Genomic DNA, 23,634 nt, shown 5'->3' with positions numbered 1-23,634 from the left:
CATCAGGGGTGAGTAAAGATGAGTATTGCCATAGGTGAATGTAAGCAATTATCATATGGAATTATTACACTATATTGAAAAAAACAAATTCACATCCCTGGGTGGGCTCAAACCACAACCTTTCAGTTAACAGTCGAGCGTGGGCTAACCTATTGCGCCGAAGAGACTTTTTTTTTGTTAGCAGAAATTATCGTCTTCAAGGTGTATTAATTAGATTTCCATTTTATTTAATCAAAATGTGCATTTTGGTCTGATTTTTACACATACGGGGATGTTAGCACAGTATTCAAGAAGGTGAAGAAATAAATGTTTGACTGCTGGCTCCACACCGAAGAGAACAATAAAATTGTTACCGGAAACTACAAGTTAGAATTTAGCTGGTTTGATGGAAGCGATTATGGGGATTTGCATCGTTCTCTCAAAAGCATAATTGTATAATCAGAATCTTGACAAATACTACTGGCCTGGAATGTCTTGCGATTTTGATAAATTGGCAGGTTTTATAATTTATTGAAATTGATTTTGTCTCATGTTTAATTGAAATTGTCTTCATGAAATATATTTATTGTTAAAAATGCTCTGATGTATATTTGCAAGTTTCGCAATGCCCCAAATTTTAGTCAATGACGATCCTTATAAAGCAAGATACAACATGCTCTCTAATAGAGGCCTCTTGACTTCATTCATTAATTCATACTGTATGTACTCTATTTACATTCTCACTACTGTCAGTCACTACTTTCTGTACAGATGCTTGCTAACATTTCCTTTTCAGTCGTTTGCCAATTTTGGGAGCATATCATATCAGCATGGATTCCAACAATTACTGCTGAATTTGTGTGCAGAGTGAAAGCAATAGGATGGTGACACAAATGACATAACACTGGAAATGCAGAATTAATTTTGACTTTAGGTCAAATCAGGATTAATGGATCCATAATGCAATTATTGAAAGACTCAAGGAGAATGTTGAAATGTGCAATGTTGCCATTGAGTTCTGGATGTGAATCTGTGAATGAGGTATTTGTTTTGTTACTTTCCAAATAATAACTGAATTGAAATAATTGTGGCATTTTGACATATTTTACTCCCATTTATTTAAATAAGCATTGTGAATATGCTGAACGTGAGTACCTTTGTGTTCTTTTAACATGTAAAGGTTAACACAGTTCTCTGCAGTTTGCTAGACATTAAAAGTCTGCTCCATTTCACCCACAGACCAGATGAATGAGAGAATGAATGGCACAATTCAGTTACATTAAAACAGTCCTTGGTTACACACAAATCAGTTAATAATATATTAATATTATGTTTTTTATGTGTGATGTTAATGAACAATGAACCAGTGATCTTTGCACTATAAGCTCATAATACAACACAGCCCTGGCTGGACCAGCAGTCTCTATACTGTAGGATTACAAACTTACACCATACAGAATGGACCAGTGATCTCTGGACTGTAGGGTTACAATATGACACAGCTCAGACTGGAGCAGTGGTTTCTGGACTGTAGGGTTACAATTTGATTGACCCCTAAAGTTCAATAAATCTCAATCCACCATGTCAGTTACAATCAATTAATCAATTTATTTATCACCCATACCAACATTTATAGATATGTTTACAACACAATGTCCTCCTCGCAGGTCTTACTGACTGGGCAGAATGTGAAAATAAGACTAGAAACTGAGTCTGCAGCTCTGAACTGACCCCCAGGTTCAGGACTCCTGGATGGAGCAGATGTTCAGGAGGCACTGTCCCAGTGTTGCTGCATCATAGGGGCCTCTTCGCCACACAGACACCCAGAAAGTCATTCCTGTCAGGTCATGGCACCGATACTGTCACGTCCTTCACTCGCCCTCACCCTCGCAAACCCCATTACATTCCCAAACCCATTGTTTCATGCTCTCATTCCTAACTGAACCCATCACATAATTTTTCACTTTTGATCTCACCTTTCGGCTATGCACAGGTTCTTAGGAGAACTACCTGCCGGATCCCTGACAGATACAGCAGGATAAGATTTATTGTTAATTGATCAGACAGCGTTTCAGAGCTCTGGCTGACATTAGGACAGGGTCTATTCCAGCTGACACAGGGTCACAGAGCTTGTCACCACAAACCCAGGATAGAGGGGTTCAGAGAATGAGGTCTGGACTCTGTGCAGGAGGGTCACTGTGTCTCCAGAGATGCTATAAAATGACAGAGTTCCTGCCCTGTGATGCACATACACTCCTATTCTGGAGGAGGGAGGGTCAGTTACTGCGGTTCTCACATTGTTGTGCCAGAAAGAGCAACTGGAGCCAGAGCAGCACAAACTCCAAGACTGGTCATTGCGCCCAAGAACACAGTCAAAGCCCCCTTTCCTATTGATTCCTTTGTAGGTGACGCCTATAAAAGCCCCTGTCCCTCTCCACTCCACCTCCCAGTAACAGCGAGTCCCAAACAGCCCTTCTCTGCACAGCACTTGTCTCCAGCTGTCAAATCTCTCGGGGTGATCAGGATATTTCTGGCCCTTGTCACTCCAGGTCACCTTCCTGCTCCCATCAGACAGATAGAGATGTGTATTGACTGTGTTGGGGTCCAGCGTGAGCTGGGAGGAATCTAATTGGACAGAAGAGGAGAGTCAGAGGACACACAGGCAGAACAGAATCTCTGAGCAGATCTCATCTAAAGTCCAGCCCCCACACCCTGGGGTTTTTGATTGGAAAGAAGAAGACGGTCAGAGGATAGACAGGCAGAACAGACATACATCTCCTGAGACTCATGAGTAAATGCTGAGTTCCTGAACCCTGTGACTGTTTTGGGTTGTTTTTCACAAGCTTTTTCTCTCACACTTGGAAAATAATAGTACCACACACAATTTCAGCAAACTGCACTGTCTCAAATAAGATGTGTGTCAATGCATCCGTTTGTATCAGTGTGTGAGTCATACTGTGTGTCAGAGTGTATGTGTGAGTGTGCATCAGTGTGTGTTACAAAATGTGTATCAGTGTGTGTATCAATGTGTGTGTATCATTGTGTGTATCAGTCTGTCAGAGTATGTATCAGTGTGTGTATTCTTTCAACGTTAGTTGACTGAGAAGATTTTAGATTTTAGATAAGGTTTGCGACACTTGGAACAATAAACACTTCTAACTTCAAAGTAGAGAGGATGTTTGCTGAGGTCTGGAGTAGAAACAATTTTAAAATTTACCTTAGTACCTAGTTAAGGGCTGGATTAACGATTGTCAAGGAGCAGTATAGAGCACAATATAAGATGACATTAAGATCACAGAAAAAAGGGGGGGAGAAAAAAGGAGAAGATAGAGGAGTCCGCAGGAGTTGGGACTTGAAACTTGCGCCAGGCGAGAGCCCCTATTTCATGATCATCCAAACCAAACCTGACTGGAGCTGAGAATTTGAACCTTGTTAGAGAGAGCACACTGTTCTGTGTTTTTAGGGAACTTGGGTTTCCTGGGTAAAGGATACTTCAATTAGAAACGTCTTTTTTGCTTACGGTGCATGTTTATGGATAGGGATATAGGCTCCCATTTATTTGGTGGTTTCCAGGGTGCAATGAGAGAGAGATTTAACTGCAGGTTGCTTTGTATTTAGTTAGAAGGCAACTCATCTCTTATGTGGCCTCTGTAGGCATATTAAGAATTTAATGTTTAGTAGCAGTCTGGGGCTTTCTGGGTGATGAGAATGTTAGGCCTCTGAAACATTTTTTTTGTAAATACTGTACGTACAGCAGCGTGTGTGCTGTATGTTTTGTTGTGTGTAGTGTAGTTTGTGTCTTGTGTCATTGTAATAAATATTTGTTTTAACCAAGTGTGCCTGGATTATTACTCCTCTCAACAAAGCTGTGTCAGAGGACAAAGAATACACATGCCTCTAATTATACCAGCCACTTGGGTATATTGCTAGAAATCACTTACAAGTTGAATAATTATTTCATTTTTTGACTAAATCCTGATTTTCACCATTTCCTTACTCCCCATATGGAACAGTATCAATGTATGTGTAATATAGTGTGTATTAGTCTTTCTGAGTGTGCATCGGTGTGTATCAGTGTTTGAGTGTAAGAGTGTATATTAGCCTCTGAGTGTTTTGGTGTATCTCTGCTGTGTGTCAGAGCTCCAGATATCTGTCACTAGGAGATCTCAGTGACAACAGACTCACAGTGTAAAAGCTCTGCTCTGCTCCGGGGTTCTGGAGTCTGCAGACTATAGACATCACTCACTGGGGAGACACAGATAGACATTTCTCATCAGGGCAGATCTGTTGTAGAATTAAACCAGCTGGTTCTTTCATCTGTATTGGAGTGTTGATTTTACATTTATCAGTCGTGGATATGTTTTCCATCTCTTTCAGTGTCTAAAGCTTTGATTCCAGAATACATACTGTAGTTGAGAATTCATGGAGATTTGAGTCCTCTAGTACTTCAGTGGGTCCTTTTGTAGTATTGGGTCAGTGGATCCTAATGTATCTGAATTGTTCTACTGTACTCTGACTGTAGCTACTATTGTAACTGGACTTTTCTACTGGGACTGTAGCTATTATAACCTATTGTAACAGAAATGTTCTACAGTACTGGGACTATAGCTCCTATTATTAGATTATGTTTCATCACTAACCTGTTCTGGAGATCTTGACTAATTCCTTTTTGCAGATGTCTTCCAGTTGCTCTTTCAGTCCTGACACAGCTCTCCTCACAGCCTCAGTACAGAAGTGTGGACTGACAGGAATGATGGGGGAGTCTCCAGCTCCAGGAGAGACACAGAGAGACTGGACAGCCTACAGCAGGGAAGATAGAGAGGAGTTTCCAGTCAAACCTCAATGGGCTATGACACACATTCTGGAGGAGAAGCAAGAAGTAGCTCCATTGGAGAGCTCTGTGCCAAAGACATCTTTCTTTACTGCAGAGTCCTAGAGCAGTGATGTTACCTGGAGAAAAAGGATGTGATCCTCTGTGTGTGAGAGCTGGTTCAGTTCAGTGTCTCTCGTCCTCAGCTCAGCGATCTCCAGCTCCAGCTGCTCTCGGAGTCTTTCAGCCTGACTCACTGCAGCCCTCTCCTGAGCTCTGATCAGCTGTGTGACCTCAGAGCGAGTTCTCTCAATGGAGCGGATCAGCTCAGTGAAGGTCCTGTCAGTGTCCAGCACTGCTGTGTGTGCAGAGCTCTGAATGAGGAGACACAGGAATTGTTAGCATTATTACAGAGGAAAATACTCCAACTGAAGACAGAAAAGATGTCCCTCTATCCCTGATCACAGGAAGAATTTAAACTTCTCATGTCACACTCACAGTCCCGATAGTCATTGAGGTAAGATACTGATGCAGTGTCAGAGTTTCAGGCCGAATGGAGAACATCAGTATGTCCTCACATTTAGGTATCAGTGTGAATTAGGCTCCTCAGAACTAAAACTTGTTCCAGTCGCTGGTTGACTGGATTCCATCTCTACATCACCTCTATACTAGATGTTCTAAATTATATTTGTTGGGTGTATTAAGAGATATAATATTATCACATGTCGCCAGTAGCTATATCACCTTGCAGCTCTCAACTGGCAGCCCACTGAAGCTCAGCAGGGCTGAGCTGGGTCAGTACCTGGATTGGAGACCTCCTGAGAAGCTATGGTTGCCAACGGGGGGTGCCCACACTGTGGTCTGCGGGGACACTATACTGTAGTGGGCGCCGTCTTTCAGATGAGACTCTAAATCAAGGTCCTGACTCTCAGTGGTCATTAAAGATCCCCGGGCATTTCTTGATAAGAGTAGGGTGTTATCCTAGTGTCATGGCCAAATTTCCCTCCCTTGGCCTTTACCGTGGCCTCCAAATTGTCCCCATGTGTAATAGGATCCCACTTGCCCTGAAATGGACTGGCACCCTGCCTTATGCTTGTTGCTTGCTGGATAGGCTCTGGCTTCCCGCGACACCATAGGGTATAAAGCAGTTTGGCAAATGACATGACAATATTGTAACATGATGCCACTGTGTTTCCCAGGAGTACTGGTTTGTCCAGTGGCCAGCTATGGAAATGAGCTTCAATCTTGTCAATACCCACTCTGAGTGACTCCACAGCCTGGTTCAGCTCCTGCAGCTCCCTCTCTCTCTCCTGGAGACTCTGCTGGGTTTGTGTCAGTAGCTGCTTCTGTGGAGAAATGCAGATTCTCAGGACATTTCTCTCCCCACTCTCAGCACAGATACATTGTCTACAAGAAACTGAACAGTGTAATGAGTAAAATACAACTGCACAGTCCTGAGATATTGTTACCGTAGTACATACATTTTCAGGCCGGATCAATGTATATGATTGAAAAATCATGATTTTTCAGATCACAATTACTTTTTTTTTCCTAAACACATATTGATTTATATTTAATGTACTTTCATATATTACATTTCTCAAAACACAAGCGAGAAGATGGATTTACCCTGAAACAATTAAAGCAAACAGTCCATTAACACAAGATTGACTGGAATGTCCTCAAGATTATTGATGCATGGCTATCCTGTTGATCCGTCCTCTGAGCATTTGGAAAAGAGAGGAAATGATTCTTGGAGCTGACATTTCCAGATGCACCCTAGTGAATAACTCCATCTCTCGCAGCTCCTATGCCGAATTTCTAAGGACAGTGAATCTGTCTTTCTTCAAAGTTCTGCAAGCCTGTTGTTTCCCTGCTATTGTGAGATGAGGAGCTCTTTGGCCCCAGCTGAAGCTCATGAAGGTGGTTGAGGATTTTGTTCTTAATTGTGAATTCAGCTCCATCAGTCTGATGTTCTGCCTCTGATTCAGCACTCCTGAAGCGGCTTATCTCAAGCTTGTAGTGTTACTCTCAGAGTGGTGATATTGATGTCCTATATCCTGTCCTCTATTCTATGGTCACAAATGCAGTTTACTGTTATGGGTTGTCACTGTATGGACAGCTCATGAGGGTCTTGATGTTCCAAGTCTCACATTCCGATTGATGCTTCTGTGTTTTTCGTTCACAGTAAGATCTTACTGGGCTCTTTTTTCCTTCTTCAACAGGGGTGAGCATTCTGTCTCTGCCCAGATACCTGACAACCCTAAAACCTGACCAGGACCACGAGCTTCCAGATATCACTGTTCTGATCCCTGAAGGATGTGGAGGATGTGTTGGGGGTGGAAGAGGTCTGTGTGACATCTTCTGTGGTAGAGAGACCAGCTTCCTCACCTGTTTATGTAACAACACCATGATCATGTGGCATGGAGACCAGTAGACTGGAGGTCTCTTTCAGCTACAGCCTTTGACCATCGGAACAGCAGCTGAGACATTCCAGGCGGTTCATCTTCCTCTGTTCTGCTATTTAGGATGTGGCAATCAGAGCCCAGTTTTTGGCATATGAAGGCAACAGGAATCCAAGCAGGACAGAACAGTTTGTCCTCACACCAACCTGTGGATACTAACCCCAGATCACTCACTGTCCAGGTTCCACAGAGAGGAGGATGAAATTTGCCATCCATTAATCTCTTCAGTGACACAATAATCTGAATAATTGGCAGAGCACTGATCTGCTGATCTGTGACTTTAGACCATAAGGAATTCATGAAGAGCTGCCCTAGTTGTTCCAGTCAGAGGTTATTGTGATGAGCCTGTCTGTGTAAGAATTTCAGATCTCTGTGGACATGGATTGAGCTAAGAAACACCTGGATAACTTTGGACAAAACAAAACGATATGACATAATTGAGAGTTGTACAGACATTCCCTAATTGTTAAACAGTATGTGGAAATACAGTATATATTAACCTTATAGTCATCTCTGTTACTAATGTAGATAATTAAGGATAAAAAAACATGTAAATGAATACGAATGTTGATTCTACATCTTGTGATGATGTGTCTTCATCCATTGTGTCACTTAATTTCTAGTGCATTTATAGGAGTGAAAGGTGAGTACAGAGCTCTCAGTTACTGCTGTGTTAAATGGACAGTTCAGTAAATGAATGGGAGTTAGGGGTGAGTACAGAACTGTCAGTCACTGCTGTGTTCACTGTTCAGTCTAGTCGAGTTCACAGGAGTACAGAGCTGAACCAGGTGTGTTGCATTCCATTCATTCCAAAAGAATAATGAGCAGGTGAGGCGTGTCTACAAAGCAGTCAGTCACTGCTGTACTGCTAGTATTCTATGGACTCTGAAACTGAGAAATACTTCCTTGTTCCTCTATGAACTATTACAGTGAAAACCTGTTCTCCAGAACACATGGTGTGTAAAGATCAACTCACACACACCTTATCATCACACACTCCTAACACCCCTGTTTCCCCTGTACCTGAAAGCCCTCAGTAAAAAAAAAAAGTCCTCACCTGTTTCTCAGTCCTTCCTGCTGCAGGAGAGACACTATCATGACCTCTGTGTTCATCCATTGTGCACAAATAACAGACACATTTTTGATCAGTACGACAATAGAACTCCAGGGGTTTGTCGTGATTTGGGCATACAAGTTCATCCAGATGTCCAGTAGCATCAACCAGCGTGTGTCTCTTCAAACGGGCAACTTCATGGTGAGGTTGGAGGTGAGTCTGGCAGTAAGAGGCCAGACACATCAGGCAGGATTTCACAGCTCTCGCTTGACTCCCACTGCAGACAGCACACAGCACATCTCCAGGGCCAGCAGGACTGTGAGCAGGAGGAAGAGCACTGAGCCCTGTCTGCTTCAGTTTCTCCATCAGTTCAGCCAGCATGGTGTTCCTTCGCAGAACAGGTCTTGGAGTGAAGGTCTCTCTACACTGGGGGCATCTGTAGACGCCAGTGTGATCATCCAGATCCCAGTGTGCCTTAATACAGCCCATACAGTAGCTGTGCCCACAGGGAAGAGCCACTGGATCCTTCAGCAAATCCAGACACACAGAGCAGCTGAACTGGTCTTGATCCAGGAAATCTCCTGCTGTTGCCATTTTGTCATTCAGCACAAATACCACAAGGAACTAGAGAGCTGTTTCAGCAGAGGTGAAATTGAAGTTTGTGTCTGAGCTCTCTTCCTGGAGATGCAAGGGGTGTGTCCTTTGTAAAGGATGTGGCTTAGAAAGGGGTGTGGTTTTGAAACCAGCACCCAGCACTCCACTATGGTGATGGTATTTAGATCCATGAAGAGAAAGTGTGCTTCTGTCCCTGCCTGGCTCTCCCTGTGGTCAGATTATACTTGCAGATGAGCTGAGAGTCTCAGTGCCCTGCAGAGGATGACTACAGGATCAGCCAGCTGTCTGCTGGCTGGTTTCTGTATTCTCACAGGTCATTCTCAACTACACCCCAGTGTTCTCTCCAGTTTGGCATTAAGCAGTAGCAGGTTCTGTGTCAAGGCAGAGCCCTTGTCTAAGGGTGATGGGTTACCTTGACAACCACAGCTGGGGAAGTTAATTTTGGATGAGCCACAGCTGTGGGAGCTCTTTAGTCACACACTGAACACTTCCCCAGAGGGACCAGGTTAGTTGCCTGGTTTAGTTGCAGCTGAGAGAAGACGAATTCAAGGCTTCAACTAACAGACTCCCTCAAGGGGAGACAAGGACCGCTGCCGTGGTAGAATTCTGGCCATCACAGAGGACAGTCACCACCCCGGGCATGAGCTCTTTACCCCACTGCCCTCAGGCAAGAGATACAAGAGCATACAGACACTTACCACTAGATTCTTCAATAGCTTCTATCCACAAGCACTGCTATTGGCGAACACATTTGGCCATGCCCCTCAGACCACATCAACACCACCTACCTCACTGTAATTTTATTTATTGCACAACTGCAGTCATTGTTTACATGTCTGCATTGTTTACATTCGAACTGTTTACTTGTTTACTTGTACATTGTCTGCTGTTTGTTTGTATATTGTATTGAAGCCCTGTATGCACTTTGTGTTTTACACATTTTTAATAATTGAGAGACTTTCTGTCAGTAAGAAATCCATTGTACCAGTACATGTACCGGTTACATATGGCAATAAAGTTCAAGTTAATTACAGTGACAGTGTATCCTCACCAGGACAGGTTGAGTTTTTAGGCCTCGCTCTCCTTTATCTCTAGTCATGATGCTGCAAAATAGGAACAGTCCAACCTAGATTCTACTGCTCCAAGCGGTGCACTTTTTTCTTTCTTTTTCCTTTTTTTTCCTTTTTACTAAGCTCACAGTGGTGCCTCAAGCAAGGCATTGACTTTTACCAGTGTTTGCTGTGGCTCCTCCCAAGAACCTGCAAGGTTGCACCAGAAATCCACATCTTCATGGAGATTTTAAATGTGTGATACAGCAGAGTCCAACAGCCTGTGACTAACGAAATAGCATTTGCTGGCTTCAAAACTGCAATATTATGCAGTTAAAACATCCCTCTTTATTATTAATGAAGGAACATTAACAATTCATTTGTGATTCATTAACTTGGTTAATTCATTAATTCATTAACAGGTTATTGCTGATTCCTGCAGTCAATCCTGGTTTTCTGTGTACAGGTTTAAAACCCATTTGACTCTTTCTGGCTTTGTCTTTTCCTTCTGTCTGGAGACAGGGAAAATATCCTCTGTCAGAAAATGAGAGTGAAAAACAGAGAAAATATCGATTTTTGTTGTGTGAAACGGTTTTTGTACGTTGGTTATTTTCTCTCATGTTGTGAATAAAACTCCACTGAGTCTGTCTTACAGTTGCTTTGTGTGACTCTCACTTGTGCCTGTAAACACTCTTATTCCTGACACCTCTATCTAGAGAGTGTCACACCCCTGTCTCTGTGATTCTCTCTGGCTTTGACAAGGATTTCAGCACAGAAATACAGTGCAACTGCTAGAGCACTGATGAAGCAGTCAGACCTCCTGTCTGGAGCCCTGGAACAGTGGGACCTAGGACTGGGAATCAGGATTTGCTGTTGTGTGTGAAAGTCAGCATCATATTAATCCAGCACACCGGTGAGACAGGGTGGCCCTGATTGAGCTGGGCTGGCAGTGTCACTGTTATGGTTTCCAAATTATTAGAAACCACTAAAGAACTTAAACAGACCCTGCAGGGCACAGCGGAAGCCCTTAAATGGCAAAAAACAAAACTACAGTCTGGACATACATTTCAATACAAAGTTTTAATAAGAAATCCATGGGAAATTACAATATAACATTGTCTATAACACAGTCTAAGGATATTAGGATTTACAAGTCCAAATACAGGTGTAGGGAAAACCGGTTCAGGGACGCCAAATATGTAATCATAGTGGCTCTCTGAAGGCACCAGTTTTGTAGGGTTTGGGCATTTACTGAGACAATTATTAATTGTAGCAGTAAATCACAAAGTTGATTCTTTTGATGGCTTTAGAATCCAACCATGCGACATAACTCAAACAACGCGCACACACAGGTACTAATACACGAGGATACATTTATTAATACATAAAATATGCATGTAAATCTAACAGATCTTATCGAGAGGGTTATCAGAATACAAAAGGTATATTCGATCAGTTACAAAGAGTTACATATATCAAGAGGACATACGTTCAGTATATCATTCATTAAGACCGTTTCGTAAAGTGAACTTGGTTACAACTTCTACATTAGATACTCAAACAAGTACATAACTCTTAGGAATTAAATTGATATCAACTGGTTTGGATAACAATTGAATTCTCGAGCTGTAATGCATTGAAGTTGAATACTCATCCAATCTTTGGGGATTCAGATCTCCTGCGGGCACAAAGAAACAGTTGCAGGCTGTTGCTGTCCAATCCGCACTCTCTGGCTCGGTGCCAGGCTGTGCTGTGCGGCTTGCGACGGTGTGCTGCTGATGCTCACTGGCCTTCTAGTTAAGTTTGTGCACAGGAGAAAAGATGACTGTGGGTCCCAGCAAGTCAGGAAGAGGACCGGTTCGTTCCTGATGAAGAGCTAGTTCTGAATAGTGATTCAGCTGTCCACAGTTCCGACCTGTTCACGAGGCCTGCTGCTGGTTACTCTCTGGCAACCTCCACTCTAGTCTCTTAGAACAAAGGAAAGTTCTGGCACTTGGACACACTGGCCGTTCCGTGGTTGTCCGGGCTGAGTCTCAGGATGGTCAGGAGGCGCGCTGCGAGAATGTCCTGCCCTTGGGAGCCTTCTGCTCCTGGGCCGTCCTGCCCTGGAATTCTCCTTTGAATTCCCTTTAGAATTGTTGAATCTGAATCTGAATCTGAATCTGAATCTCTCAGGCTCTCTGTGTTGCCTGTTTTTACCTGGAGGAACTTCAGCTCATTGATTGGCTGAAAGTTCCATGGGCATCAGAGTCCCACGTGGGTTACTCGGCCCTACCGGTCCCTGATTGGTTGATCAAGGTGAGATATGAGTCACTTAGTCCTGACACTTAGTAATGCAGTCCAGATGTCCAACTGGCACTCCCTAAACAGATAGGCGCCAATGGATGACCATTGATCATGATAGCCAGGCTTAGCTAAGTGCATCCCCCTGTGGGTGCTGTCCTTATCAAAAGAAAACATCTTGCATGAATAGTTTCTCTGTGGCTGCACCACAGAGATGAACAGAGAAATGGGGCCTCATTTGGGAAGCTCAGAAACACTTAATTCTGCCTTATTATTAAGCCTCGCCGCTACACAGGCATAAGACAAAACACTGAGTCGCTCCAAAACCATACTTGTGCGATTATGACATAAGCCAAATACAGAGTCCAAGCTTCTCCATACGAAGGCACCTGTCACCAGGAACTGGATACATGCCCATTCCCACTGGGTAAACCAGGATACGGAATACCAGGAACTTTGAACCTAGGAACATGGAATAGGATTCATGAAGACATCTGGAACCAGGAAAACCCAAGAGTCTATGCCAAAGATCCACAACCAAGAAACCGAAAGCTTAAGTGCTGGAGCAGGTCCGACTGTACAAGCTGACACTGGAGATGTTACAAATCTGACAATGCTGAGCCCCGGATACAGGGTTAATCAACCTTATATACAAGCAAGCAACCAGCAAACTGATTCTGATTAATCTAAAGAAGAGTATTGCAAAAAACACACTCAAACAGGAATTAAAGGAACACTTCAGCACTAATGACCCACGGTGCATGTGGCAAGATATACAGGCCCTCACAAACTACAAAAGGAAGAACATCTGTGCATCTGCCCATCTGATGCCTCCCTGCCTAACGAACTCAACACCTTTCAGGCTCGGTTTGAAGCCAGCAACACAGAACCATTCAACAGAGCTTCACCCTCCACGGCTGACCAGCTGCTTTCGCTGTCTGCAGATGAGGTGAGGAGATCTCTGCTAAAAGTGAACACACGCAAGGCTGCAGGACCTGACAGCATACCCAGTCGTGTCCTCAGAGCAGGCGCCAATCAACTGGCAGGTGCATTCACAAACATTTTCAACATGTCCCTGGCCCAAGCTGTAGTCCCCACGTGCTACAAGACAACCACCATCATCTACTGCCCGGTGACACTAACCCCTGTTATGATGAAGTGCTTTGAGAGGGTGGTCATGGGGCACATTGAGGACACAATTCCAGACACAGTGGACCCATTCCAATTTGCCTACTGGCCCAACAGATCCACAGATTGTCAGGCTTGGAAATCACACCTCCAGTACACTAACTCCAAACACTGGGGTCCCCGAGGGGTGTGTGCTTAGTCCATTACTTAGTCCTTCCTCTACACCCATGACTGTAAGGCCAAACACAACACCAACTCCATCATCAAGTTTGACGATGACACCACAGTTGTAGGTCAGATCACAGGGAATGATGAGGGCCTACTGGGAGGAGGTCAATCTCCTTAAGGCTCCACGGTCGAAACATTGTTTTCTTTCTTCTCTTTTCAGCATGGAATAAACCTGTTACATGCTCCTTAACACATGTTGTGAGCACAACAACTTGAACTGAAGAGCATTTAAAACTAAAGGGCAGGAGGCACTATTTTACACAGAGGAGAGTGGGGGTGTGAAACAAGCTGACTAGCCATGTTGTTGAAGCCAATCCTCATGTTCCTCTGGAATCTGCCCCAGGCCTCAGTGCGACACTCCTCTCTCTGCTCAACCATTCCTCTCTCACCTTGAGTGAGTTTCTCTCGGCAGTGCTGGGGAGCAGGAAACACAGTTACCAGCCAGTCACACAAACACACCTTCATCATCATCATCATGTGCCAAAATGACCCTACATCACAGTGGCCTCTCGTCTTCGATCCAGAAGCAGTGTCCAGCCTTCAGCTATCTGTCTTCATGATCCCCAACATCCCTGCCAAGACCTGACGAGAGGCCAGGTCTGCTAGTACAGGAGTCTCAAGCCCAGTTCCAGTCCAGGGAGGGCCATATTCAGGATTTCTTTCGAACTTGGGCTAGCCAATTAACCAATTAAGCTAATTATGTTCTTATTAAGAGGTGGAAATAATGTGTTCAATAATATATTTTAATGTCTCACACTGTTGAAAACTTAACTCAAAACATTCAAGGTACAGTTTAATATTTAGGCCTGGATAAAGGTATTAGAATCATTTTTGTTTAATGAAACAGTTAGATCAACTTTGTAACCAAGACCTCTGGACAGGAAACCAAGAGAAACACCAGACCCTCAGGAATGGAGTTTGAGACCCCTTGTCTCACACACTCACTCACTCACACACACACACCCTCTCACTTCTAATAATAATAATAAGAAAAATAAGAATAATAATGCAGACTCACTGCTCTTGGGGTCTTGGGTCTGGCTCCGCAACCTGTGTTGGCTGAGTCACCTGTTACCTCCTGAAGTGGGGACAACAGACACAGTTCTGTTACAAACACGGTCTGCACCAGACTCAAAAGCACACAGACTCACAGACACACATTCCCACACACTAACACACACACAGATGTACACACTGTCAGATACAGTCTTCTCTTCCCCAAGAAAGGACGGCAGAGCCCTGCTACTGCGATGGGTTTTTGTCAGACACAACATTGGAGTCCAAGTCCACTTCCACACACATTCACAAATACTGACAGATATACACCCACACACTTACACACATCCACGCACAGATACACTACACACACTCACGGACATCATACACATTTATACACACAATCAGACACTCATACACACACCCACACACGTGCACACACACATTCACAGACACACACATAGACCCTGTACAGATGCAGCCATTCAAAGTGCGCGGTACAGACTCCACGGTACAGATACCGCAGGTATGATGACACGCGATACCGCGGTGCATGATTGGTTGACCAACAGGGGCACTCGTGGTCCGTTGGTCTGTTGTAGAAAGACTTACTGTAAACGTCTTTACTGTGCCCGTTGTAGATATTGAATTTTACCACTGAAGGGAAATCTTAGTAGCTGAGCATAAAAAGAATAGGAGCATACTGTAACGCGTGTGAAGGCCATAAACGATATTAATTTTGGAACGTAAACAAACAGTATATAGCTGGTCTTGGTACTTTAAAGAAAAAAATACACACCAGTATTCCATTTCTCCCTAAACATTGTAAGCTTCGAAGTCTTTAACTAACGTGATACCGGAGTCAACAAGCATACTTTTAGAATTTGATCAAAAGGGAATATAATATGGAATCGCGTATCTAAAGAATTTAATAACGGTATGATTATATCCGTGTACTGCGGCAGGGCTGTGTAGGGCTGTTTCGCCTACCTGATCATGCGAGCTGTCTTGTAGCCTACTGATCTAGGTGCATGACTACCAACTGGCAGGTTGTGTGTTCGAATCCAGCTGGTGCTGGACTTTTCATTTTTATTTATTTTTTAATCGCGTAACATAAACATATTACCGTATGCAAACTGTACTGTATACAGTATGTATATGTATATTTAATGTCTTAACTGTGCCCGTTTAATTGAATTAAAAAAAAATTATTTAACACGAACATTAAGCTGTTTACATCTTCCGCCTGAGAACAGTCACCCGTTGCTACCCAACGCAGAATGGTGATTGGCTGACACTATCTGACACCCCTCTGATTGGAGAAAAAAGACGTGCTGGTGTGCTATACACACTACCAGGAAGAGGATTTCTTTCTATTCAAAACGTGTATTTTAAAAGTTTAAGAAGTAAAAACCTTACAGCGTACACAGATTTCTAAACTGATCAGGATCGTTATCGTTGTCTTATGCATTATAATGTTCACCGCTCTGTCCAGCAAATTAATAATAAACTTTATTTTATATAGCGTTATAAACGAATAAGTAATTAGATTGCTCATAAACCTAATCACTTGCTTTTTCTTTTTATTTAGGCTCAGATTTCAACTATAGATCGTATTATTAATAGCCATAATAACAACCAACCAACAAAAACAACCATATAAACATAATGGTGGTGCTGGGCCTTCCAGTTTTATTTATTTATTTTTTAATCGCGTAACATAAACATATTACCGTATGCAAACTGTACTGTATACAATATGTATATTTAATGTCTTAACTGTGCCCATTTAAGTATTGAATATTCAAATCTAATTTTACCACTGAAGGGAAATCTTAACATAAACATACAGTATATGGCTGGTCTCGGTACATTAAAGAAAAAAATACACACCGGTATTCCATTTCTCCCTAAACATTGTAAGCTTCGAAGTCTTTAACTAACGTGATACCGGAGTCAACAAGCATACTTTTAGAATTTGATTAAAAGGGAATATAATATGGAATCGCGTATCTCAAGAAATTAATAACGATATAATTATATTCATGTTGCAAAAGAACTGCAACGGACATAAAAACTCCCTTGCATGGTTTCATTATGACCAGAATCGGTCTTGAGATATTTTTAACTTGATTTACAGTATTTGAGAGGTATGTCTTAACACCGATACTACAGTGCTTAAGTACTGCTCACGTATATGTTTCTAGGTTTATATTATGCATTTCATACGGTCAAATTACTTTTGAGCAACTAATAAGAAGCGCGAAACGGTATGCGTTTTACTTTTGTTTTGTGCTGGGACCTGTGGATTGATTAGAGATATCAAGTACATACAAGTCATTTGCCCCCCGCAGAGCACACACCGCCTCAGGACACTCCATCCCGGCCTCTCAGTTCACCACCGCGCAGGAATCTGTTGATGCTGTCCCCACCGGCTATCTCCCCCCAGGAAGCACAGCGGAATTCACAGACGCCAGTGGGACGAATAATTCTCCCAGATGTCCAACTGCTACCCATCACCCAGGAGATGGAGGGGGGGTTGTACTTGCAGTGCATCGGCATAGACGGGAAAGCAAGAGCCGACCGCTACGCCGCCCTCGTGTTTCGAAATCTTGTGACTTTTGAAATTTACTGGGGGTGGACCACGTCTGTAAATTTCGATGGGTCCAGAGGCAAAAGTGCCTTGCCTTGCAATCTCTGGGAAACCATTAGTACGATGGTGAATCGGAGATTCTCAACCCTTGCTGCGTACGACTGGAAAAGAATTTGTGATCGGATCAACGAAATGCTTCGTAGAAGGAGGCGGTCTTTTCCTCTTGTCTAACAGTCTGTCCACAAACAAAACATTCCTGTTAGACAAGAGGAATTGAAAAAAAAACAATGTTGTCAATGAAAACCGGTGTGTGTGTCTCTCCCTGCTGGATGTCCCTCTCACAAAATGCTGAATGAATAAAATAATTTTATTGAAAACGAGTTTGCGATTGTCTGGTCTTTAAATTCTGGAGATACGCGATTCCATATTATATTCCCTTTTAATCAAATTCTAAAAGTATGCTTGTTGACTCCGGTATCGCGTTAGTTAAAGACTTCGATGCTTAAAATGTTTAGGGAGAAATGGAATACTGGTGTGTATGTTTTCTTTAAAGTACCGAGACCAGCCATATACTGTATGTTTAAGTTCCAAAATTAATATCGTTTATGGGCTTCACACGCGTTGCAGTATGCTCAGGCACTAAGTAAAAGGAGATGCTTCGTATTGCTTGACTAATTTTAAAAACTAAGTTATAAATATAAAAATTGCAGGCGCTGCTCTGGTGCGTCGGCTCCTACACAGTGCCTGTCTGCCGTAAGCGTTACAATATACATACAGTACCCAACACTGCTTGTACCCATCTGTCATGCAAATAAAACACCTTGAATTGAATTGAATTGAGGGGAGAAGGGGGGGATACTAAAGCCAATACTGGCTCAATGGGCTTTGACGTGCTAATGCGTTGGTTTAACGGTCCGGGTGTGGCAGGCTTCCAATGTCAACTCAACTCGATTAGAAGACAATGAACGTATTTTAGCCCTAAATGAATTAATAGCAAACATGGTTTACATAAAATACATTTTTCCAAGAAAGTTTATAATAATACGATCTATAGTTGAAATCTGAGCCTACTTTAAAAATAAAGGAAAAGCATTTTCAGAGAGCAATCACGCTGTGTTTATGTAAAAAAAGTGATTAGGTTTATGAGCAATCTAATTACCTATTCGCTTAAAACGCTATATAAAATAAAGTTTATTTAGAGATGAATGATCAGTGTCGCAGTTTAAATAATGTGAGTCAGGAAACTAACACAGCGCCACCGGATTTAATAACGCAATAAAAACGCTATAAAATAGTGACACAGTACAGCACAGTACAACAATACTGACCATGACTTTAGAAGCATAAATTACCTTACACTCAATTTAAACACAAGCTGTCTTTCTGTATGAACCTCTAAGCTGGTTCATACAGAAAATGTAGAAATGCATTAGCCTGATCATGATTAAAAAACACATAATTAAACACGCGTTTGCGATTTAAATCAGAACATGATTTAAATCAATATAAATGTTTATATTGTAACGCATACTGTCCAGCCTCCATTTCTCTATAAAAATTTACTGTTGCACACACACACACAATAGAAGCAGGAACCGCTGTCAGAAGGGAAGATATGTTCAAAATATCGCAAATATCGATCATGTTGCGATATTTTGAAATATAAAAGTCAATTGATTGTCCATAATATCGCTTACCTATTTTTTCGAAGAAATGTTTGTTAAAATGAAAGTCCAGCACCAGCTGGATTCAAACACACAACCTGCCAGTTGGTAGTCACGCACCTAGACCAGTAGGCTACAAGAGAGCTCGCATGATCAGGCAGGCGAAACAGCCCTACACAGCCCTGCCGCAGTACACGGATATAATCATACCGTTATTAAATTCTTTAGATACGTGATTCCATATTATATTCCCTTTTAATCAAATTCTAAAAGTATGCTTGTTGACTCCGGTATCACGTTAGTTAAAGACTTCGAAGCTTACAATGTTTAGGGAGAAATGGAATACCGGTGTGTATTTTTCCTTGTGATATTTTAAGCTCTAGTTGAATGATAGGTGTCGCATTTTAAATCATTTTTGTAGCTAGAAATTATGAAACGCCCTGTTAAAAGCAAGGAAGTTTTTATGCCCCGTTGAAGTAAAACAAAATGCCTGACAAAGTATGGCTTGGACAGATTCCAAGTGCTTGTACAAATGTGCTAAAGAAATTATACTTTGAGTATACAGCTTGTCCAAAGTCATCCATTATTAATACTATTAGTAATATCTTCAGTAAAGGCTTTGATGCATAAATATTTCTGATAAAGGTAGGTTGTGTACTTTTGTCCAACTGAGCAATCTTGCTTTCATAAAATATACCAACATTTTAATGACTGATGATTAACATGCTGTAATACACAGTTCAAAATTAAAGGCTCAAATGCTGTACATGAGAGGTTAAGCTCCCCCTGGCGGTTTTACAAGGCGACGCCGGATAGTTAGTCACGTGACACACGTGAAATGCGTGATACCGCGTGATACTGTGACACGCCCACCGGGGTATGCCGCGAAATACCTCACCCATTTTGAATGGCTGCATCTGTACATACTCACAGATACAGTACACACCCACACACTGACAGACACCACATGAACTCTTACCTACAGTTAAACTATAACCCTAACATAAAAACTGCTAATATTACAACAGTAACACTATTACTAAGACTTAAACTATCATTATTACTAAAAATAACACAAACTACTACACACATAATACTAATAATAACAGTAATGATATCACAAAAACTAATGTTAATATTCTGACACTAACATGAATACTAGTGTTAAAATTAAAATTAAAAGTACCTCTATCATCACTAATTCTCACATGAATACTAGTATTATTAGTAAAACTAATAGATATACTCTCATTTCTCATTAATATTAACATGAATACTAGCATTAAAACTAAAATTATCAGTAGTGCTATCGCCATTAATACTCACATAGACACACAGACACTATGCATACTCACAGACACACACCCACACACTAACAATTACCACACACTCACACATACCCATATGTTCACAGACATCACACATGCACAGACACACACCCACACAATCACCACAAACTCACAGATACACACACCCACACACTGACAGGCACCACATACATTCTTACCTACAGTTACACTAAAACTAACACTAACACTAACACTAACACAAATTCCATTAATAACAACAGTAGTACTATCAGTATGTGTCACGATCGCTACTCCTCCTGTTAAGGGCTCTCCAGCCCTTCCTCGTTCTGTCCCATTACCCACACCTGTTCCTTATTCCGCGCCCTCTTCAGTTCCACCTTAAAAGCCAGACACAGATGTCATTCGAGGCTGTTCAATGAATCCCGTTTCGTGAGAGCCCGGGTCCTCCTGCGTCTGGCTCCGTGATGATGAACTTTCTGTTCCTGATCCCCCCCGCTGGTTCCGACCCGGGTCCCGTTCTTTTTCCCCCGGATGGATTGCCTGGCCGTGGACCGTCTTGAATTACCCATTTGGATTTCTTCATGGATTGTTCACCCCGGACTCACTACCCCTGGACACCTGCACACCAAGGACACGCCCCCGTCTCCATTCCCGTCTCCTGCATGACTTTTCCCCCAGTGTTTCCTCCTGATCGTGTCGTCTGGAAAGGGCCCAGAAAGAACTGTCCAGTATGACTTACACTATCATTAACACTGACACAAACTACTACTACACTAATAATACTAATAATAACAGTAATGCTATTACTAAAACTAACATGACTACTAGTGTATTCTAACTAGTGTACTCTAACAGTAACTATAATTATCACTAATATTAAGATGAATACTGGCATTAAAACTCAGTAGCGCCATTAATACTCACATGAACACTAGCATTAATATTAAAACTACTGATTGTACTCTCACTAATATTAACATGAAGACACTAGTATTAGTATTAGTAATACACTCTTTGAGACGAAGGTGAGACACCTACCCGGGCACAGTGACGTGGCGCCTGTCGCCGTGGTTACCATACTTATAATTTGTAAACAGCGGAAACATGCATTTAAACTGTTATTTACATAAATGTATCAACTTGGAATATAATTTTATAGCTCTAGGATACAATTACCTAAATAATAATTTGAATAATCATTCTTTAATTCCGGATTTAACATTATTAACACTAAACGCACTGTGGTAATTGATTGATACAAGCTGTATTGACTGTTTTTTAGATATTTAAAACAGGGTCAAGAACGGGAAAAGAATCAATACTCACCAATCGGCGAAATTATTCGTTTATTCTACGGTTCTTCAGTTGAATTAATTGATTGTCGATAGATAGGTGATCAATAACTCTCCTCCGTGCGCTCCTCGCGCCTTCCACGTTCTCGCTCTCTGATCCCGGCGCTCTGGCTCGTGTCTGTGACGTCACAGGGCTCTTTCTCCGCTGGAGGAGACTCCCGTGCGGAGCCCGGGGGTCTTTTCTTACAGATATAACATCTCCAAAAAAGAGATGTAGAAGGAGAAGTGACAAACCGAGAAATCAAATTGATGAAAACAGAAAAAAATAGTTTACTACAGACTAACGCGTTATAAAGCATACTCCTGTAAAAGACAAAGAGCGCAAGTCTCTGTAATAAGCGCGTTTAAGCGTTTAACACGAACCTCCACAGAATAGAAGCCAGGAGGATCAGACTCCTGATCCAGAAGGTTTAAGTAAATCTCCTGGTTATTTTTCCACTCGAGCTCTCAGTTCCTCAGCCGGTTTGATGATTTAATTAATTGTATAACTTTTATCAAACTCTCTTTAACTGTATATTTATAAGACTCTCTGTGAGAGACGTGCGATAACAGCTGAATCCCAGGGCTAGTGAGGAATCACACACAGATAGGTCTTCTGTGTGATCTGAGTCTCACTGCTCAGAGCTACAGACTGGTCAATTGGTCACTATTGTAGACACGACCATCGGTCTGTTGCTGCCGAGAATCATAATACACTGATAAGAGTGGCAATACTGCTGTTCATTAAATAAGTAAAAATAATGTAACACTACGGGATTCACGTGTGCACCCTCGCCACTGCCCCATCAGGTCGGCCCCCCACCATGGGGGACTCGAACCTGGGCCTCCAGTGTCACTCAACAGGGACCCAGCCTCTTGAGCTAAAGAGAAATTTCCCTTCAGCCCAGCGGCTGCGGCCCCTGCTATTCACAGGGAAGGGCAGTAAGCCAGCTCAGCTCTTGCAATGGAGGCCGTATGCGTTACAGTAATAATAAGAGATAATCACATTTTGCTCAATTGTCAGTCAAACACTTCTGACAGAGGTTTGGAGGCTGACTTACAGTAAAGACAATGAATCAAGACAGTAATACTGAAGGGCTGGGGGTCCTGGAAAGGGTTAATAGAAGCTTCTAGCTTCTGACCTGGAACAGAGCCCACAGCTGCCAGATGAGTGACCCTTCAGCCCAGTTCACAGAGAGGAGAACCATGAGCTCTGCTCTGTCTCTGAGAGGGCTGGGAGGAAGGAGAAAAGGGGAAGATGTGACCTGAGTCCAGGCTGTTCTATCTGATATTATTCATGTAGCAGCACTGATTGTCTGAATGTCCTCTGGTTCTGGATTGTCAGGACAGAGAAAAGAATGAAGATGAGCTACTGTCTGTTCAGTACGGAGGAGTTTGGGTAAAGTACTGAGGGACCCAGAGTTCTGTGTGTGAGTCTGAGCTGTGAATCTGACTGAGAAGGGATTGTTTTTTTATTCTACCTCAGAGAATGTTTATCCTTTGTCATGTGATGTTACATCCCCTTCAGATATTTTGCACAGACTGTCAGAGTGAGAGAAGAGGAGAGAGAGATAGACAGATAAGAGCATACACAGCGAGAGAGACAGTGCAGGTGTTCAACCACACTGTGACCACAGGAGACAGGAGGCTTTCCTCAGCTGCTGAGGAGCTCAGTGCTCATGGCCACTCAGACTCAGAGGCTCTAGCAGCAGTCAGGTCTGAGAGCTTCTCCTCATACTGACACTGGAGCTCTGAGAGTCAGCCTCCATTCTGACAGGAACAGCCCCTCCTGTTCAGCCCTGAGAGACACACTGAGAGACCTGTGTGGGGAGAAGACCTGTCACCCTGTAGAGCTCTGAGCACTGCGCTCCCCTGTGTGCCTCACTGTACAGCAATAGAGCTCTGACTGGACTCCCTGTGTGTCTCTGTACAGCACTAGATATCTGAACACTTGGCTCCCCCGTGTGTCTTCCTGTACAGCTCAGCTCTCAGCCGCCTCATCACAGTGCACTGCACATCACAGCACAAACCATAGACTCATTGCTGACCTGCAGTTCCAGTAAAGCTCTGATGAAACAGGCCCATTTTCTAAAGACAGGGGAGTCTTTACTGAAAGAGCAGTTTTACTG

At 42.6% G+C, this 23,634-nt stretch overlaps 1 protein-coding gene and 1 long non-coding RNA gene across 3 annotated transcripts; both read right to left on the bottom strand.

Annotated features, from left to right (window-relative positions):
• Positions 1-1,567: 1,567 nt before the first annotated feature.
• LOC148665474 (E3 ubiquitin-protein ligase TRIM16-like) lies at positions 1,568-8,994 on the bottom strand. 2 transcript variants are annotated; one of them, XM_088631603.1, is made up of 6 exons: positions 8,312-8,994; positions 6,049-6,135; positions 4,930-5,163; positions 4,620-4,779; positions 4,165-4,224; positions 1,568-2,604 (listed from the first exon to the last, which is right to left on the bottom strand). In XM_088631603.1, the coding sequence occupies exons 1-6, from the start codon at positions 8,900-8,902 to the stop codon at positions 2,081-2,083; spliced, it is 1,656 nt and encodes a 551-aa protein (XP_088487729.1). In that variant the 5' UTR covers positions 8,903-8,994; the 3' UTR covers positions 1,568-2,080. The 2 variants fall into 2 exon arrangements, with proteins under 2 accessions (XP_088487729.1, XP_088487730.1); XM_088631604.1 differs by lacking the exon at positions 4,165-4,224.
• A 4,382-nt stretch (positions 8,995-13,376) lies between these two features.
• LOC148665473 (uncharacterized) lies at positions 13,377-21,648 on the bottom strand. The gene is made up of 3 exons (XR_015936556.1): positions 21,497-21,648; positions 14,630-14,689; positions 13,377-14,025 (listed from the first exon to the last, which is right to left on the bottom strand). It is a non-coding gene; the product is annotated as an uncharacterized LOC148665473 (long non-coding RNA).
• Positions 21,649-23,634: the final 1,986 nt, after the last annotated feature.

This window comes from Lepisosteus platostomus, chromosome 5 (assembly GCF_059453375.1).
Source record: "Lepisosteus platostomus isolate fLepPlt1 chromosome 5, fLepPlt1.hap1, whole genome shotgun sequence".
Lineage (NCBI taxonomy): Eukaryota > Metazoa > Chordata > Actinopteri > Semionotiformes > Lepisosteidae > Lepisosteus > Lepisosteus platostomus.
Note: the sequence above shows the minus strand (reverse complement) of the source record. Positions and strands in the feature narration are given on the sequence as shown.

Excerpts from the sequence above, each read along its gene's own strand:
- LOC148665474 (XM_088631603.1), bottom strand. The coding sequence starts at position 8,902 with ATGGCAACAGCAGGAGATTTCCTGGATCAAGACCAGTTCAGCTGCTCT. Across the intron at positions 6,136-8,311 it reads CAGGAAGGACTGAGAAACAG|AAGCAGCTACTGACACAAAC; the intron begins GTGAGGACTTTT and ends ATTTCTCCACAG. Across the intron at positions 4,225-4,619 it reads AGTCAAGATCTCCAGAACAG|TGAGTGATGTCTATAGTCTG; the intron begins GTTAGTGATGAA and ends GTGTCTCCCCAG.